Raw genomic sequence first — 19,554 nt, 5'->3', positions numbered from 1 at the left:
TTAGCGACTCTGAGTACGGCGGTAAAACTGACCATTTGTTTACTCATTGGGTGGTAAGCACTAAATATTAAATGAAGTTTAGGCTCTTTCATTTCATTAAACAGTTTCATGCCAACGATTTGATTGACGCAATGTTGCCTTTTATCGGTCTTTTATAAGATTTTAAAGAGTAGGTATTGCATTGAATTGCAAAGTCTTCTCTTTGCCAGTCCAGTAGTTTGAGCTGTGCGTTGATAGATCAGTCAGTCAGTCAGTCCTTTCCTTTTATATACCTATTTAGTTTGTAGCTAAGGTTTATTCATAAGTAGTTTCCTAAATTCCTAATCTTTTCAACTCCATGATTTAGAAACCCATTGAATGTGTCAAAGGGTCTATAATTTTATCAAATGTTATAATAATGCAGTCAAAAGAAAAATCATGCGAGGCGATCCTTTTTTGTCCCAAAATCATTCACGCTGAGACATGTCTCGCGCACTCATACACATGGAAACTCATAAATCCGTGAAATATTCAGATTATTGGAACGTTAAAGTGATCTTGGCTCATTTTACGATCTTTGGAAACATTTATGACTAAAGTAGATTAATCTACGAACGTCATAATAATAAGTTTACGAACAAAATATGACTGACATCCGGATTTTCCGATTGTTTACGCCACAAATATTTTTTACAATGCTCTGTCGTTATTAACTCAAACCACTAGACTGATAGGGCTACAATTTAGCATACAGATAGCTATTATGACATAAACGTCCGCTAAGAAAGGGTTTTTTTAATTCAACCCCTAAGGGGGTCAATTAGGGGTCTGAAATTTGTGTAGTCCTCGCGGATGAAGTCGCTGGGATAAGTTAGTCTCTTACAAAGTTATTTTAACACAAAACGTTAATTTTATTAAACGTCCATACGCCGACATATTACAGACCGTTCACTTTATAGTGAACGGTCTTTACACTACATTCACTTTATAGTGAACGGTCTTTAGACTACGTTCACTTTATAGTGAACGGTCTTTACACTAAGTTCACTTTATAGTGAACGGTCTTTACATTACGTTCATTATTAACTTGCATCGATATACATCGATGATAACTTGTCACTTGCCATCATGTTACCACCATTGCACTTCACACAATAAAACCCCTTAATTGTTTGTAAAAAAGAATAAAACCTGACAAAGCAATGGTGCCAATATGACGGCAAGGGACAAGTAATAGGCTACTTGACTCATATCTAATTTCGTCCAATAAATGATTATTTATTATAGTATTTTGCTTAAGACAACGAAATATATCAATAACAATTATTAAAAACGCAGGATGGATATATAAATCCAATTTAAAAAAATACAATTTTTATTTTTATTTGAAACGCAGAAAACGCTGTCAGCCATGATGTGACAAAGTGTAAATATGTAAACAAAGAAATGTCATCCCTATGTCACGCGGGGACTAACGTAGTATCCATATATATAAAATTTAGAGTCCTGACTAACTTATATATCAACGCACAGCCTAAACATCTAAACAGCTGGTCCTAGATACATGAAATTTGGTGGGTGTGTTCTTTGTAGGTAAAGAGAAGGTATCCACTAGGAAAGGATTTTTTGAAATTCCACCCCTGAGTGGGTTAAATGGAGGTTTGAAATTTATGAAGTCCACGCGGGCGAAGTCACGAGCATAAGCTAGTTTTTATATATTTCTAAAAACTCATAGTAAACGTAAAAAAATATCGTTTTCTCGTTATAAATTGAATAAGTTATTAAGTAAGACTTACAACAAAGTGATCTTTGCAAAAATAAATTTGGGTTGAAGTCGTTAGTCATCCCTTTAAGCAAGTCTTTGCGTGTTACGTATATTTATTTCACTGAGCACTCTAATTCACAACTTTCCTGTGGTCGTTATCGATGCGTTTTTTACATTCTTGGATGATACAATAACGATAATTACTATATTTTTCATGTAAACTAGTATAGAAGTCATGTTTATTAAACTTTGGAAGGTTATGCTGTTGTTTACAAATGCATGACGTCAGAGCACAGATAATCTATCGGCCAAACATGGCCGACAGTGTTTTTACCTGTCTAAGAAAAAAATATTTTTAAATTAAAGTTTTACGGTTTTTAGGGCGCAAAAAAATATAGTGTTAATTTTTTTGATATAATAGGACAAATATTAACCATTTAAGACCAACTTAAAAAAAGTGTCAAGTAGCCTATTATTATAGTGAACGTTCTGGCCATTCTTAAGCCGACTGGATTTGCTTGGGTGCTAAAAATCCTTTCTTTGTAGTGATCTACGTTTTAGCAAAAATTTCATGCATAATCTCGAGTTTCTAGAGCGGTTTGAGTTGTAGGCGACAGGTCGAGATGGCAATCGGGGTATGAGGCGGGAGGACGCCCCGCTCACCCGCACGTCACCCACACTCGCCCGCATTGGGTTAGCGCGAAGGGGGTGTGCAGGGCGTTCGCTCCCCGATAGTCATCTCTCCCTGTCGCGGACTATACATGTCAGTCAGTCATTTATCCACATTGCGCCGGTGATGTTGTTCAAAATTAGGATTCAAAGATTTATAACCTCATTATCTAATTCCCAAACGAAATTAATGCAAGAGATATCCTTCATGCTGTCGTAATAAATCCATGTTAATGAAGTCCTGTCGACGAGCATCAGTTTTTGAGGCATAATCATTTACAAGTAAAAGTTGGGGGGAAATTAATTTAATTATGTGTTTGTTAATATGTACATTGTTTGGTATTACTTGCTTAGTTTAACAACTTTCCTGAGTTTTTCCTCCCCCTTGCTTGGAAATTTTAATTCGCGCGCGGCAATTTATCCGTGGAAGCGTGCGTTATTTTTTTGTTTTTAAATTTTTGAAAACAGGTTGCTTATCGCATCGCATTCAGAATGTCGTGTAGTTATATAAAACAGCTAATTTAACATTATGTTAGTATGCATTTAAAGAACCTCATTGCCAGTACAGTGCGACAAGGCTCTCTTGGCACTTCAATGACATTGAAAGGGGGGCGCTGTTGGAGAACAAAGGTTGTTTGAATATATAATATTCAAACAAGAACAAAGGGGACACCTAACGGCAACGTTAGTTCAGATTTTCGCCACGCGCCAAGATAGCCTTGTCGCAATGTATGTTGGAAATTGCTGGCGTGCGTACAGAAAATAGCCGATTGGTGTTTTTAGGGTTCCGTATACGAAGGTTGCCAACAGCAACCTATTTGACCCTCCACGGTCCGTCCGTCAGTCTGCCAGCGGGCTGTATCTCGTAAGCGAGTCCGACTCGCAGTTGACCGGTTTTTTAAGTAAATTCGTCACTAGTGTAAACAAAAATATCACTCTGATTTATCAACACAGTACAAACACATTGACGTAAACGACTGGTCATTTTGTTTGTTTGAAACTCATTGAAAGCCTTGAGTAAAATAAATAAGCCAGGAAAATAAATAGTGCGTAGAATAAACTTGCGTAGACCTTCGGGCGGAGTTTCTCGTAGGTAAAAGTCACAGCTCATTAGAGCTACCCGGCACACGACCATCGCCACCTCGTCGCTCGGCATGCGCTTGTTGGCGATAGATGTTCCACGGGTGGACGCCGTATTGTGACCATTGAGTCTGGCGTGGTCAACGAGTGAACGTCGCGTGGTCCGCTTGGTTAATGAGACGGCATCGCGTGGTCCACAAATTTTCAATTAGTGTGTCAGCAATTGGCACTAGTTCTACACGTGTGCGTTTTACTCACGGACAGCGCGCGCGTTGGCAGTCAACGCAAGGCAAGCATGCGAGCATATTCGCCGTCCGCGCGTGGACAGCTTGCAAGCGAGACGATCCGCTGACGCTATGGAGTTGATGTAATGAGGGTATGTCTATAGAAGTCCAAATCGCTACTCAGTACTCACTACCCCTATTATAAATGTGAAAGTGTGTTTGTTTGTTGGTTTGTCCTTCAATCACGTCGCAACAGAGCAACGGATCGATGTGATTTTTTGCATGGGTATAGTTTAAGACCTGGAGAGAGACATAGGCTACTTTTTATCTCGGAAAATTAAAGAGTTCCCGGGGATTTTTAAAAACATAAATCCTCGCGTACGAAGTCGCGGGCATCAGCTAGTAAATAATACTAACCGCACGAGACGAGGCAGTACAGGTCGGATGCCGCGTGGCTCTAATGAGCTAAGACCTTTAGTAAACTTGCGTAGACCTTCATGCAGACGTCAATAAAAACATTTCATCGATTTCGGGGGGAGTTTTTCGTAGGTAATTCCCTCGATAGCCATCTATCCGTCCGTATAATGTAGATCAGTTATTTCCTTGCTACGAAATACTCGTAGCTCCATAGTAAATAATAAATTATGGTGTTTTATTTAATTGTGTATTCAATGCTGTTTTATGCCCGCAACTTCGTCCGCGTGGACTACTAACACAAATTTCAAACCCCTATTTACACCCTTACGGCGATTACGCACTGCACTTCCGTCATCCGAGTTCTATACGTCATCCGTGAGAAAAGTCAGTCAGTCAGTCAGTCACCTTTTCCTTTTATATATTTAGACTATCTTATCCTCGCGACTTCGTCCGTGTAGACTACGCAAATTCAAAATTCCTATTTCACTCCTTTAGGTGTTGAATTTCCAAAAATCCTTTCTTAGTGGATGACAACGTCGTAATAGCTATCTACATGTCAAATTTTAGCCCAACCCGTCCAGTAGTTTGACCTGTGGGTTGATAGATCAGTCAGTCAGTCACCTTTTGATTTTATATATACTTAGATTATTATCACACCGTGTGGTTTAACTAAACGCTCGCAAATGATGATTATTTAGAAGTAGGTAAGGACGTTATGTCTGGACCGCCTCCAATTTGGCTCGGCGAGCGGTACCCGCAATTTATGGACACGACTTTTTATCAAGCAATTTTCAGGGATTACTCCGAGCTTTTGTTATTAGTTTTTTCTAAACTAGATAAGGCGGAAAATCCGAATAATCCAATCCTGCAGGTTATTTTGTTTTCTTTGTTTTTTTACATTAAGCTTAATATAAAAAGAGTGGATAATGCCTGCAACTTCGTCCGTGTGGATTTAGTTTTTTTTAAACCCCTGGAAAACCTCCCTAGGCCGCAGGAAGTCGCTGGATTCAGGTGGCACAAGACCGTAGCGTGTGGGAGTCATTACAAGAGACAGACATGGTCCAGGTCCAGCAGTGGATCTCTACTTACTTTATCCATGGAAAGTAGTTAGTTAAATAGTTTAGCGCTCTCTCTGTTACGTAATCCCATACAAATGGTAGAGCCAAAAATCTCAGTGTGCATTAACCATTTTGAGACACCAACTCATCACAAAATTGTTTTCAAACAACATTCGAAATTCAATTTGAAAATGTTTTTCGTTTGTAATTGGTTGGTGACTCAAAACGCTCACTGAGATTTTTGGCTCTATCGTTTACGTATGGGATTACGTAACAGACAGAGCGCTAAACTATATTATTTCTATGAATAGTTGATGATAAAAGAAATCTGAAACTGAATATGAATCTGAACTGCGATGGTTTTTTTTTTAATTGAGATAGCGAGCAAAAAGTATCTACAGGCGGGTCACCTGATGTCAAGTGATTAAGCCCATGAATATTTGCAGCACCAGAGGAACTGCCGATGCTGGCAGTGGTGCTGACAGTGCCGTCAGCTTTGCAGTACGAATGGTACGCGCAACGTCAGCGACCGACGTACCTACGTACGCGAGCGACTTCGGTGGAGAATTTCAGGCCTCACATTTTGTATAGATGGCAAATTATTTCAGAGGCACAAAAAGTATCAAAATCATCGATATAAATGACAAGATAATATGGTCAAGCAAACAAAATTTTTCACGGTTTTGGAACCAAATAAATCAGCGCCACCTCTTAGATACTAATAACGACCCGTTTGAAATCCAGACGTCACAGAGGTTGCATTTGTGCTATAGCACCAATGAGTCGGTGCCATTTTGTTTGTTCAATAGCCTTGTCCATACGAAGTAATATACTTAAGTCAATGATCAAAATAGTAAAGAGAAATAGGTAATTTGTGCATAAACACACACAACAAAAAAAGGCAACCCAATTTTCATTTGATGCTGCCTTATCCTTATTGTGTGGCAGAATCCTTTTACTGGCTTACGAAATATAAAGGTTCGGGGCTCGGGACCTACTCCTTTATTCTTAGCAGCCAAAAGAAGTCCGACTCGTCTCAAAACGGTCTTCGGGACGACTTTTCAAGAACATTACATAGAACATAGACATATTCTTTATAAAATAAATAAATAAAAAATAAAAATAGAAGTCTTTGATATATCGGGTCCCTATTTCGGTGGTTTTTCATTTGTTTTTTTGGATTTTTCAACGTTTAAGATTTCATTTACAGTACGCGGCCGAAAGTAATGAACATCGGCCTTTAGAATGACATTTCATCTTTGTAGAGCGTTGTCTCTGTCACTCATACATATATGACGTTTTGTCGGTCTCGACGACCGAGACAGTGCTCTACAAATCTGCTTTCTCTTTCTAAAGATCGATGTTCGTCACTTTTGGCCGCGTAGTGTAGTTAAATTTTTCTATTCTCTAATAGTAATGTCGCAAAACTGGGACCTCATGAGTAGATACAACTTCGAGTTCACTGGACCGACGACCTTAAAAAGGTGTCGTCTATGTTCAGCAGTGAATGCTTGCAGGGTTGATGGTAGAATGGAATAACTAACTTTTATTAATAAGTATAGGCATAGGACAAAGGCTTTTAAAAAATACCTTGGCATATATGTTTATAACCATCTAAATCATCATCTCAGGTCAACTCATCGCCGGCCTACTACTGAGCACGGGTCTCCTACACAGTGAGATTTTTAGCTCATAGTCCACCACGCTAGTCAAGCACAGATTGGCAAATTTCACACACCTTCGCGAGCATTGTGGAGAACCCTCAGGCATGCAGGTTTCCGCAAGTTAAACAAGCATTTTGATTGCTTAAAACAGAAAAATAAGAAGAAAACTTTTTAATATAAATTCTTTTTTTATAACTCTAAAAGGTTAGAGGTGCGTGCACAGGATCGAACCCCTGATCCTTCGAAAACGAGGCCGACGTTTTAACCACTAGGCTGTCACCGCTTTGTTACTTGGTAGGATGAAATAGCTATGAGCATTTTAAACTAAAAGGCCACAAAAGAAAAAAAAATTACATAATACCAACTAAGTAAAATGCCGTGAAACTTTTCATAGTGACACACTTAACAAGTCCTTGAATAGAAATAGGTTAAAAATGCTTTAGAAAAAAGTATTGTCATTCAAAGCTCATTTATCACCTCGCGTGCCACTTTTCAACTTGTAAGGAAATACCTCGTTGGGCGGACTTTGTAAATTATTAGGTAGGTTACACCTCTAAAGGGCTAAAAGAATGTACCTACCCCGGATTACTAGTCGGAATGTAACTATTTTAAAAGAAATCTGTGTCATGAAAGTCATAATTTCTGACCTCTGGGAGTCAGAAATTACACGTCTGCGAATATTATCTTTCAGACTTTACTATAGTAGGTATGTAGGCTGTCCAGCGAGGAAATGCAGAATGCAGGTTTCTTACGATGTTTAGCAAGTGATATTTAAATTGCTTAAAACGCACATAACCAATCCATACTAATATTATAAATGCGAAAGTGTGTCTGTCTGTCTGTTTGCCTTTCACGGCCCATCCGTTCAACTGATTTTGATGAAATTTGGTACAGAGATAGTTTGCATCCGGGGAAAGGACATAGGCTACTTTATGTTCCGGATAATCAAAGAGTTCTCACGGGATATTTAAAAATCTAAATCCACGCGGGCGAAGTTGCGGGAATCACCTAGTTCTATATATTTTTTTGATTCTGTGGTCATAACTATTTCTGCGGAGACAAAAAATCTAACACCCGAGCTTTGGTCTTTGTCTGTTAATATTAGTGTCTCGGTTTAGTACCAGATTTAGCGTCCAGGTATTCGATTGGATTTTGGCCGTTCGCCAACAGATTGGGCGGATGTTCCTAGGCTAGGAAACCGGGATTAAGTTTTGTCGAGGCGAGGCGGCGAGTCTTATTTATTTTAGGGTACGAAATTCTATAATACCAACACATAGGTTTGTAATCTGATCACTGATGATCAAAGAGTTTCCAGGGCATTTTTAAAACCCTAAGTTATTTTTTACAACTTGTCTAAGTCAAAGTGAAATTCAGAATTCAGAATTTTATTCAGAATAGGGAATATGTTACGCTTACTGATGGTCAAAATTGTTCATTTGTAAGTTGATATTGTCGTGATAATTAATTACGTACTTAAAACTAAAGCTACGATGGTTCCAAACGCGCCCAAGTCTGAGAAGAGCCCACAACAAACTCAGCCGGGTATTCTTTTTATCATCACCACTTTACAAAATCAATTAAACCTATTAAAACTACAAAAGCCGTGATAGCCTAGTGGAAGCTGTGATAGCCTAGTGGTTAGGACGTCCGCCTTCTAATCGGAGGTCGGGGGTTCGATTCCGGGTACTCACCTCTAACTTTTCGGAATTATGTGCGTTTTAATTAATTAAATATCACTTGCTTTTTCGGTGCAGGAAAACATCGCGAGGAAACCTGCATGCCTGAGAGTTCTCCATAATGTTCTCAAAGGTGTGTGAAGTCTACCAATCTGCACATGGCCAGCGTGGTAGACTATGGCCAAAACCCTTCTCACTCTGAGAGGAGACCCGTGCTCTGTAGTGAGCCGGTGATGGGTTGATCATGATGATGATGACTGGCAAACAAAAATAGAACAGCTCTGCATGGTTAGCTGACCATAAGAGCTCTTGCACATACGACCATAATTTATCAAAGCCCACTCGCGCTCGTCCTGGTCAGTGGTCACTACATATTAATTTGTCCGGGCGTTATGAATAACGCTTCATTTATTAGTCCATAACAACACTACTACCATTCTGGCAAGCGGCCAACAAAATGGCCGGCCATTATATCTAGACGATACTGGGCTGAAGTTAACCGTGAGCTATTTATCTTTTATTTCTCAATTGTGGTTAGGAAAATCTTAGACGCAATAGAATAAAGCAGAGCTGAGGTTCAGCGTTTTTTAGGGTTCCGTATTCTAATACGGAACCCTGAAAAACCTTAAAGTTTGAGTTGTTATCTATAACAACTCAAACTTATCTTTATTTACTTTAATATAAAAATGGGACGAGGAATGAAAAATCCTACTAAAATTATTAATGTGAAAATGTGAATGTTTGTTACTCAACCACGCAAAAACGGAACGGAACGGAACGGATTTGCACGAAATTTGAAGTGGAGGTAGATTATACCCTGGATTAACACTAAGGCTACTTTTTGCCCCGGAAAATTTAAGAGTTCCCACGGGATTTTCAAGACCTAAATCCACGCGGACAAAGTCGCGGGCATCAACTACTGAAGAATATAACAAAGAAAGAAAGGATTTTTGCTCCAGTCTCTGCCACAAATAATATAGTGAGTCCTAAAAGACATCGTCTATGAGAATAAAAAATTTTAGTCATGATCGGTAAAATTTGTGGACCTCATAAATATTATTTTGGTTTGTAATATATTATCACACAGTGGTATTTTGCTTTTGCATTTCTAACATCTCTTTTATTGCGACAACCGCTCATCCAGTTTGAGTTTAGATGGATATTTTTATGGTCAGCAGCCATAAATCTATCTCCGAATGCCAGTTGAAACCATTGAGCGATTCCATTCTTTTGTTATTTTTAACCATAACAAGTTTACATAAATGTATCATGTTTACATAAATGTATGTAGTTTTATGTTATAATTTTTTATACTCTCTGTAATTATTTTGTATTCAATAAAGTAGTTTCCCACACAGATGGGGTTTTCTTATTTTTTTTATTCAGATACAAGTTAGCCCTTGACTGCAATCTCACCTGGTGGCAAGATCCCTGTCCACCCCTGATCCCGGGCGGGATGAATTAACGGAATTTGTATCTATATTATTTTAGACAGGGGTGGATAAACAGACTCACTTTACTGAATAAGTACCAATATAACCTATGGTGGCTGTTTTAGGGTGGATAAACGGAATAAACGCACGATCGACATCATATTTTGCAAGTATGAAGCTATGCTCGACTCTACATCCATATATTCGACTTAACCCCGAGCACTTTCCCAAGTAGAACAACAAATTCACGAGGTAAGCTAAAAAGTTTTCAAAGAAAACCTTTCCAAAAACTGAAATCTGTGCAAACATACGGCATATTTACAAGGTGGCTATGAGGATCAGGGGTCAATTTCTTGGCTAAACTTGCCTTTGGTGTAACGCCCGCCCGGCTAAATCCTTTGGCGCGCTGCCAAAAGACCTAAGATTTGAACTGTGCCAACCTAGCATAGCTAGATGAAATACTGGTGTTACAACACACATGCGTCACCGAATGTTTTAAGAGTTCCGTACATGGAAAAAAAAAAACGGAACCCTTAAAGGATCACTTTGTTGTCTATCTGTCTGTCTAGAAACCTAGAGGGTACTTCCCGCTGACCTAAAATCATGAAATTTTGTATATTGTATAGAAGCAGGCGTTACTTTGCGGAAGTCCATGATATACAATGAACCAAAAGCTTAATTCGCTATAATACGCTGAAACAGGTCGAATCTGTATGGTGCAACATGCATCATGCGAAATGCACCGCCCGCCCTTCCACTGCTAAACATGCAGGAAGAAGCAGCCACCAGGCAAGCAATACGCACCACCACCACGCAGCACCACACAAATCCCAAACACAATCGACGCACGTTTCGCCCCGACACCGGAGCATCCTCAGGAGATGTAGACCTTACAATGCACAATTGCAAAAATCGAAAAAATTGCAAAAAATTGTTTTACAAATTGTCATTTATATCGATGGTGGTAACTAACCATGGCCGAAGCCTCCCACCAGAAAAACCCCCACTACCGAAATCGAGACCTCCCGAATACCGAAATCTTAACCACTAGGCTATCAGGTTGTCACCCGATATTTATTTGCGACTTCTTAAATCTTAAATAACTTTTGGTTGGAGTCGTCCGGTTCGCACGTTAGGTTGACACGTTGACGAGGGTGAAAGTCCCAACTGTTGACACTGTCCCGCCCGACAGCCGACAGTTCATCCGACAAAGCAGACTGACGCGTTCAAATTAACCTCTAAAGAATACTTTCTTCTCGTGAAACCAAGAGAACTAACTTATTAAGTACCTATACTTTTTCTAGCAAGAGTTGGTGGTAATGAGGAGGTTTCCAGGCAACGTTCGGAAAAATTTTCATAGATGGCGCTGAATATATTACCACCACTAAAGACGAAAAATAATACCTATATCCAGTGGCGTGCACAGGAATTCAAGCCAGGGTATGCATTTAGGTATGAACTTATTTTCCGGCAGGTTTTAATGAAAAATAAGCATTGATTTATTACAACGAGGGTAAGCAGTGCGTTTATGCCTCTATCAGCTGCACGCCACTGCCTATATCTATATCATATATATGCTTTAAATTTTTAAATTTAAATCGGATGTGAAATTAATTAATTACTTCTATTATAGTTCACTGATTTTGTGGGGAAGAAACGTGTAAGGATAATTGCAGTGCACGCTTGCTCCTACTCTTCATCTATGTCATTCATTGATACGACCTAAACATTAAAGTATAGATCATATAGATATAGGTATTATTTTTCCTATGAAAATTTATGAAAATTTTATTGAAGCTGTCCCTGAAACTTCCTCATTTCGATTTGCTTCGCTCGTCGTTGAGATTGACATAGTCCTACTAATATTATAAATGTGAAGGTGTGGATGTTTGTATGTTTAGATGTTTGTTACTCAATCACGCAAACACCTCTGTCTGGCGAAATCTGAAAATAAGATTTATTTTTCCTTTTTTTTATTTTCACTAAGTCTTGTTAGATATATTAGAAAACTTCCAGACACATGCAAATTATTTAGGTTAGCATTTTTTTTATTTAATAATGTCACGGTATAAGTACCATTATACTATAAGTATGAAACAATTCTATTTTACAATTTTTTTGCATTTTTGCCATCAGCTCCCTAACTATTCAAGTGTCAAACGTAATATAAGTTATTTTTGTTCAATTCGACGCGTACTTTTATAGATAAATCCTACTTAGAGATTTTCTGAATTTATTCCATTTTATTTTCGGGGGAAAAATATTTTTGTGCCTAAGAGCGGTTTTGACCTTGAGAACGGTTTTTTCTTGGCGGCTTTATAATTGTATTACAATACAATTGTGCTACAATATCACACAGTTATCTACCTACTTCATACACCTTTGAGAAACTGTGGAGAATTCTTAGGCGAGCAGGTTACGATGATTGATATTTAATTTCTTAAAATGCACAAACTCCGAAAAGTTCCGAAAGGTAAATTTTAATTTTTTTGAAAATAAAATATAGCCCGTCACTCAGGAATAAAGTAGGTACATAGCTTTATATTGGTGAAAAAAAATCACAACCTACGGTTCCAGATATTACTTCGCACAAACAAACTTACAAACTTTACCTCTTTATAATATTAGTGTAGATACATTTTGTATAAACTATTAACAATGTTATTACAAGAATTCAATAGTAGCTAATGGCGCTCAATAAATTACATAAACGGGCCACCTCGCAACCAATTACATTTTACGCGAAATTTGTTGCTCATTTTCTTTATTGGAAAATAATTAACGCTAGATTGCCGAAATCGGCAATTGTTATACATTTAAAGCTAGCTTTTTCCACAAATTCGTCCACATTTTATGTTTCATAAATATACCCCTTTGGAATTTCTCTAAATCCATCCTTAAAATGGTAAACAAAATACAAATAGCTTATCTTTATTTACCTACATAAATACTTACATAGTAATTTTTTATTTTGTTAAAAATAGTAAGTATACTTACCGACCGTCTTGTATTTTGTATCCGGAAGTTTTAGGTAAATATGTTTAGTTTGTACTTAATTTAAAATTTTCTATTTTTTTTTCGTCTGTTTTCTATTTTTTTTTTGTACTTATTTTGTTTTGTGTTGTGCTTATTTGTAAGTAATTTTTCTTGAAGTTAATTATATATTTTTCTGCTTCCCTTCTAAGTGATCCAAGCAAAAATACATTAGGAATGTTATGATGAATTTAACCATGAATAAAAATATTATATTCGATATATTATGTGATTTTTGGCAATTAGGCTATGCTTGAACAAAGCATAATATTTATTTCGCTTCTAATATAAAGATCCATTACTCGACCCAAGTACTTGAATGTATGACCTTGGATATAATAATCTCTATCTAAATATATTATATAAAATGAAAAGGTGATTAACTGACTGACTGATCTATCAAAGCACAGCTCAAACTAATGGACCGGTCAGACTGAAATTTGGCTTGCAGATAGCAATTATGACGTAGACATCCGCTAAGAAGGAATTTTTGAAAATTCAACCCCTAAATAAATAAATAAATTTGTCTGGCCACTGGTAAAAAGTCATTAAGCAAGAAAAAAAAAATATTTTTTTTTTATTCAATTAAAGTTTTACAAGTATTTTTGAATCGTCAGATGCATCTACCACTGGTTCAACATGCCTTTTCTACCGAGACCTTTACCTAAGGGGGAAAAACAGGGGTTTGAAATTTGTGTAGACCATGCAGACAAAGTCGCGAGTAGCGTAGATAAACAATGATACGAATTAAGATTATTATCAGCTATTTATTATGAATATCTCGTTATAAAACGTGGATTTGAATAGGAAGAGCGGAATTTATTCAAAATAGGCAAATTTATTCGCCCGAGCGCAGAAGCAATCAACGATAATGAAATCGGAAATTGTGAGAATATTTGCGTCGCATAGCGTTCTGTTGTGAGCTCCATAATTGAAAATCTAAATAAAATTACGCGTATTTAGCTTTATTGTGTAGACAAGTCCCTATCTTTTATCTCTTCTTAATTTAGTAGCTACCTACTTATTAACTAGGTATGATAGGTATTAATGATAGTCGTAATTTTAGAGTATCCTAGTTATGATGTTTGTTTACAGCATACCTTATTAAAAACGCCTGTCTAAGGGCCGGTTGTTTCAAACCATTGGTCTTCGTAAGATCCGTTCGTTAAAATTTAACGGACGTAGACGAACTTTAACATCTGTTAATTTAAGTGCGTTGCTTCATTGTACAAAAAACTGTTCGTCATTGTTATTTTGGTTGCGAAACTAACCCTAAAAATTAACTTACTTCTCCGTATCCTTTTCTTATTTCATTTTAAGTATATTAAATTATATACATAGTTATTAATATTGCTACTTCGCATTTTAAACACTTTTTCTTTCTTACAAAATCTTCAAAAAAACTATCATTAAAAGCTTTGAATTAAATTGATTCCATTATAATTTGTAAATAAAATATTCCGTTTGTAAGAAGTATGAAGTTACGAACTGATTTGACGATCACCAATGGCGCCAGCACTGGTTAACGTAAACGTAACTTTTTAACGAACGTTAGCGCTAATAGATGCTGAATCAACGCTTTTTCTTTACTTACGTTCGTTAGCGCCATATTTAAAGGTTACGTGTCCGTCAAAGTTTGTTGAAACAACCGGCCCTAAATAACAAAACCTAAGAACAAAACCACAATATTGAAGTCGTCGCTACTGCGCGACGAGTCACATCCGACCTTGTTACGTTCGCAGTACAGAGCAGTTTCACAGAGCGTTTCACGTATACGACTTCCAACCTTGACAACTACAAAATAAGATTGATTCTCGAACGCGCCGCGCCCGTACATTCTTGTTGATGGAAGCGAGCCGTACGCTCACACAAGACCGCGGGTCGATAAACCAAGCGCGAGCCGATCCGCCATTTTGAAATGTGAAGTTGACGCGAGTGGACGTACATTTTAAATACTTAGCTGCGTAATAATATTATTATTTAAAATTGTTTTGAATATAGTGTTGTTTATATAGTGTGAGGCATTTTCATGACCCATTCTGTAGTAAGTATTAAGTCATTATGTTAACGGTCATAAAGCATTACGACCATAATATGGTTGTGAGAATGCCGCAAAGTCGTTATCGATAAAGAGATGCCTCGGTCAGACGCAGGTAGCTGGTAGCTAAAGTATTGTTTCCCTTTACTCTTTATAACTTGTTATCGACTATCGAAAAATCCTTTTTTTACTGTTACACACAACACCAGAATATCATGTTCCAATTCCATAAGGCCTGTAAGTGCAAGCGGGAGGTTTGATAAAATGTTTTATGACCCAGTTCGCACGTTCGTAATAGTTCAACTATAACAGCTTTTACCATTTGAAGGGTTCCGTACCCGAAGGGTGCCAACGGGACCTTATGACAAAATCTCTGCTGTCCATCCGTCTGTCTCTCAGCGAGCTGTATTTCATGTACCTACCATATAGGTAGAGAATTAAAATTTTGCCATTATACCCAACAACAAATACTTAATAAAAAACCAAGATGGCAAATTTCAAAATGGCCACCATGCAAATTAAAAATAAATAAATGGTACGGACCCTTCGGAGCTACCATGGAAAAGAGTCGATTAAAATTACCTATTTTAATTTTAGATAGTTTCTTCAGGAATGGATCTCCGACTACATAGCAAAAAATTTATCTCCAAATTCATAGAGGAATTCCGGAAGAACTCTTGTCTATGGAACATTCTCCATCCAGAGTACAGAAACAAGAAGTCAAGGATGAAAGCGTATAACCGACTACTGAAGTTTTCAAAGGCAGCCGAGCCAAATATTACTATTGATGAAATAAAAAAGAAGATCCAGTCGATGCGAGCTTCGCATAGAAAAGAAAGAAGGAAGGTGGCTAGCAGTCTTCTAAAAGCGACCAGTCCGAAAGAGTTCTATGTACCGAAATTGTGGTATTACAAACAGCTTGAGTTCTTGAACACTCAGGTGGAAGGTGAAAATTATGTTTATATATTTTATTTAATAGAGACCGCCCCGCGCGGCTTCGCCTGTAGTACTATTATATAATATATTCTGTGGCTTGGTGGAAATATAAATCCTCCCATCATCCAACGCCCTATTTTGTCTTAATTTTTGCTTGCATAACTTTTGTGACGCGTTTCCATCGATCTACGCTTGTTACTTACTTAGGTACCTACTTAACTTAACTACTTGCTACTATTTTTACTAAGTATATTGTATTTTTAGAACCATTTGAAACGACCAATGTTGACGAAGATGACCAATTATTATCTGAAAAATTCAACAATGAAAATATTTCTGAAAAGTCCATTAATTTTGACGAAATTGAAGTAAAAGTACAGCCTAGCGATGATGATGATAATGAATCTGTAAAATCCATTGTAAGTCATATTTTTTTTATTACATTCAATTAACTCAACAGTGCTATACCTAAGAATAAGAAAAAGTATACCGTCACAAAATGGCCGCTATACGCTAACGTCGACTGACGTCACAAAAACATTGTCTGTTGAAACAAAATGCGTGGTTTTGTAAAGAGCGTTTTATGACTCCGTAATGTTGGAGTACGAAGACACTTATTCTAGAAAATTCCAGAAAAATTTCATCAATCGTTATTACTTATTACAATCTCAGTATCTTGTGATTGGTTTAATTTATTGTATTCTTGTTGCAACAATGCATTTAAATATCAAATATCGAAAAGGTATTAACCAATCAGAGGTTGTTCATAAAACATAAACAGTATTGTGCAATGGTATCCCTAACGCTAAGCTAGCAACCCAGGAAGCGGCCATTTGCCTCTTCCGCCTTGCGATGTAAAAACACACCTGTAAAACAGTTTTGTGTTTCTTTTGCAACATAGGTGATTGCGATTGTTACACTCTTTGTCAGTCGAGAAACATCCGCGGTAGCCGGTAGGATCCCAGTCTCAGAACTTGTTGAGTTTATAGATATAGAAAGACTTTTTAAATAGATAAAATTTTGCACAGCCAATCTTTTGAATTGTCAACTAAACCTATCACGAGTTGGAATGCCCTTTCTACCGAAAAGAGCCAGTAAGAAACTAGGTGGTTGCCGTATAGACTACAGACACCAAAATCTTTGCTTACTAAATCGCCAGTTTGTTATATGTATTTGTCATTGTTTAAAAGCAATTAGTATTTCAGACATCAAATCTTTCCTTGAACACTGCGAATCCGCTGCACGAAACGTGGGAGTCAGCATCCGCCTCTATATCCAAGAAACCAAGGATGGAAACAAACCAGTCCATAGAACAGAACATACGAAATAACAATACAAACGAGACGCTTAATTATATCGCAAGAACATTAGACCGTAACAAAGATGAATTCGACATATTCGGCCAAAGTGTTGCAGCAGAATTGAGGAAAATGAACAGCAAACAGCAAATTATAGCTAAAAGTTGATGAATGACGTCATTTTTCACGGACAACTTCAACACTTGACAGTTGATGCACAAATTCAAATTAATAATTTTTATACGGAATCATAGCTATTCTTTTAAACTTTTTAAATAGTAACTTTTTTAAATTTTAACTGTTTTTTATTTATAACCAACTCATAAAGTTCCTTCATTCTAGTGAATTACTGATACCCGGTCTATTGAATTGAAATGATAACTACAGAACTAAAGTTCTAAGTTCAAGTCAAATCCCAAGTTCAACTATAAAACTTGGATTAGATGTAAGGAATTATTCATTCGCTATTGCACCCTAAAATAAAAATCGCTATTCTTTTTATTAGCCTAGAAATACCAAATTTTGCGAAATTAAAATCAGTGGCATTGCATTTATGACTTCAATGCGAGGCTTATTAGGTCCATTTTACTTTGACGGTATTGTGTTTCGACTCTCGAATTCTAGCAACGTTTGGTGAGACGTAAAATCTTATACTTACTAAGCGTACAGATGAATACAGTGCGACTAGGCTATCTTGGCGCGTGGCAAAAATCGGAACTAATGTTGCCGTCAACTGTCCCCTTTGTTCTTCTTTGAATATTCTAAGCCTTTGTTCTCCAACAGCGCCCCCCCCCCGTCAATTTCATTCAAGTGCCAAGAGAGCCTTGTCGCACTGTACTATACGCCGCCCGTTCCCGTTGGATACAGACGCATTAGCGCGAATTTTAAATTATCGAAATTATTATTTTTGTGTGTGGTTCATTGAAATCTTATATGATTTTATTTTAATTGATGGAGAAATTTGATTAATATACGTTTTCCGATACTGACAAATTTACGTACAACTCGAAATAAAACATATTTTGAATAAGGTAACTTTTTCCTAAAGAGTAGACATTTTATACACAAAGTTACGTACAATCTTGTCGTTCGTTATAATGTTTGAAAAATATCTTTCCAAAAGAATTTTTCGCTCTCAAATGGGAAGTGTAGTTATCAAAAGACGACATTTAGGCAACGCTGCTGCAAGGAAATATTCTTACCAACATTTCGTTTTCTTCTTTAGATGTCGAAACTGATTTACTATGTTGACCTACTTAATAATATGGTTTTTACATTTCCCGAGCATTTTCTTAGTCCATATTTTTATGAAAATTCATAACTAAAAAAGTTTTCTTCCAAACTTTTTTCCCCGCCAGTGAGGTAGGTGCTCAATATAATTAAAGTAATAACGAGTCAAGTTAGGTTTAATTATTTAACTTTAACCTGGATTAAAAAAAATTAAAGTACAGAACCTTTGTCTACAGTCATTATTTTTTATACAGGGTGTAACCAGAAAGCTAGCAAAAACGAAGACAGGTGATAGTACTGATGATTACCATGATGATACCACAAAAAAAATGCGAAAAAAATTCCTATATTTTGTAAAAGTTCACGATATATTGCAAATAAAACATCTGACTGACGCTAGAGGTCAACGTGGTTTCGTAAGTAGGCCACTCGGAGTCAATTCCGCGTCGTAGGTGGGGCATTGACTCGAGTTTTACACGCTATATACATTGCTGGTTTGAAAAATACTAAATCACTAAATCTACAAAATAAGACAAATGGTTATTGGTATTGGATTGTTATTAGGTAGTAGGTATAACAATGTGGCTAATTCCGTTGTACACAATCTCTTAACTAAACTAAAATGATACGTATAGATCTATTGCTATCTCTTTCAAAATGTTGCTTGCGGAAAACGATAGCACTAGATTTAAACGTGTTAATTTAGTTTAGTTTAGAGATTGTGTACAAGAGAATCGGCCCCAATAACGCTAAGTTTGCAATAGGTAGTCGTGCATAATTGTAATCGAAGATTTGCCAATCTGAACTTGAACGGACAAACCTACTAGTGTGCAGGTACTTATTCCATAACGCTATTCATTCACATAATTCTAATTCCAATCCAGAGCTGGATTGGTATGAATGGCACCTACTTAGAAGCACTTTCACACGAAATTTATTAACGTTAGGAGTAAATTGGTATGCTAATGAGTAAATGTTAGAGTTCCAATTTACAACCACGCGGCGTACAGACCGTATCAGTCTAGTAATTGTATGCTAATGCATGCGTGCCTAA

General features: G+C 37.0%; 1 protein-coding gene across 1 annotated transcript; it reads left to right on the top strand.

Annotated features, from left to right (window-relative positions):
• The first annotated feature begins 14,923 nt into the window (after positions 1–14,923).
• LOC117989789 (uncharacterized) lies at positions 14,924–17,548 on the top strand. The gene is made up of 4 exons (XM_034977201.2): positions 14,924–15,042; positions 15,634–15,982; positions 16,237–16,391; positions 17,178–17,548. The coding sequence occupies exons 1-4, from the start codon at positions 15,028–15,030 to the stop codon at positions 17,436–17,438; spliced, it is 780 nt and encodes a 259-aa protein (XP_034833092.2). The 5' UTR covers positions 14,924–15,027; the 3' UTR covers positions 17,439–17,548.
• Positions 17,549–19,554: the final 2,006 nt, after the last annotated feature.

Source organism: Maniola hyperantus, chromosome 16 (assembly GCF_902806685.2).
Source record: "Maniola hyperantus chromosome 16, iAphHyp1.2, whole genome shotgun sequence".
Lineage (NCBI taxonomy): Eukaryota > Metazoa > Arthropoda > Insecta > Lepidoptera > Nymphalidae > Maniola > Maniola hyperantus.
This window is presented reverse-complemented; position numbering and strand designations above follow the sequence as displayed.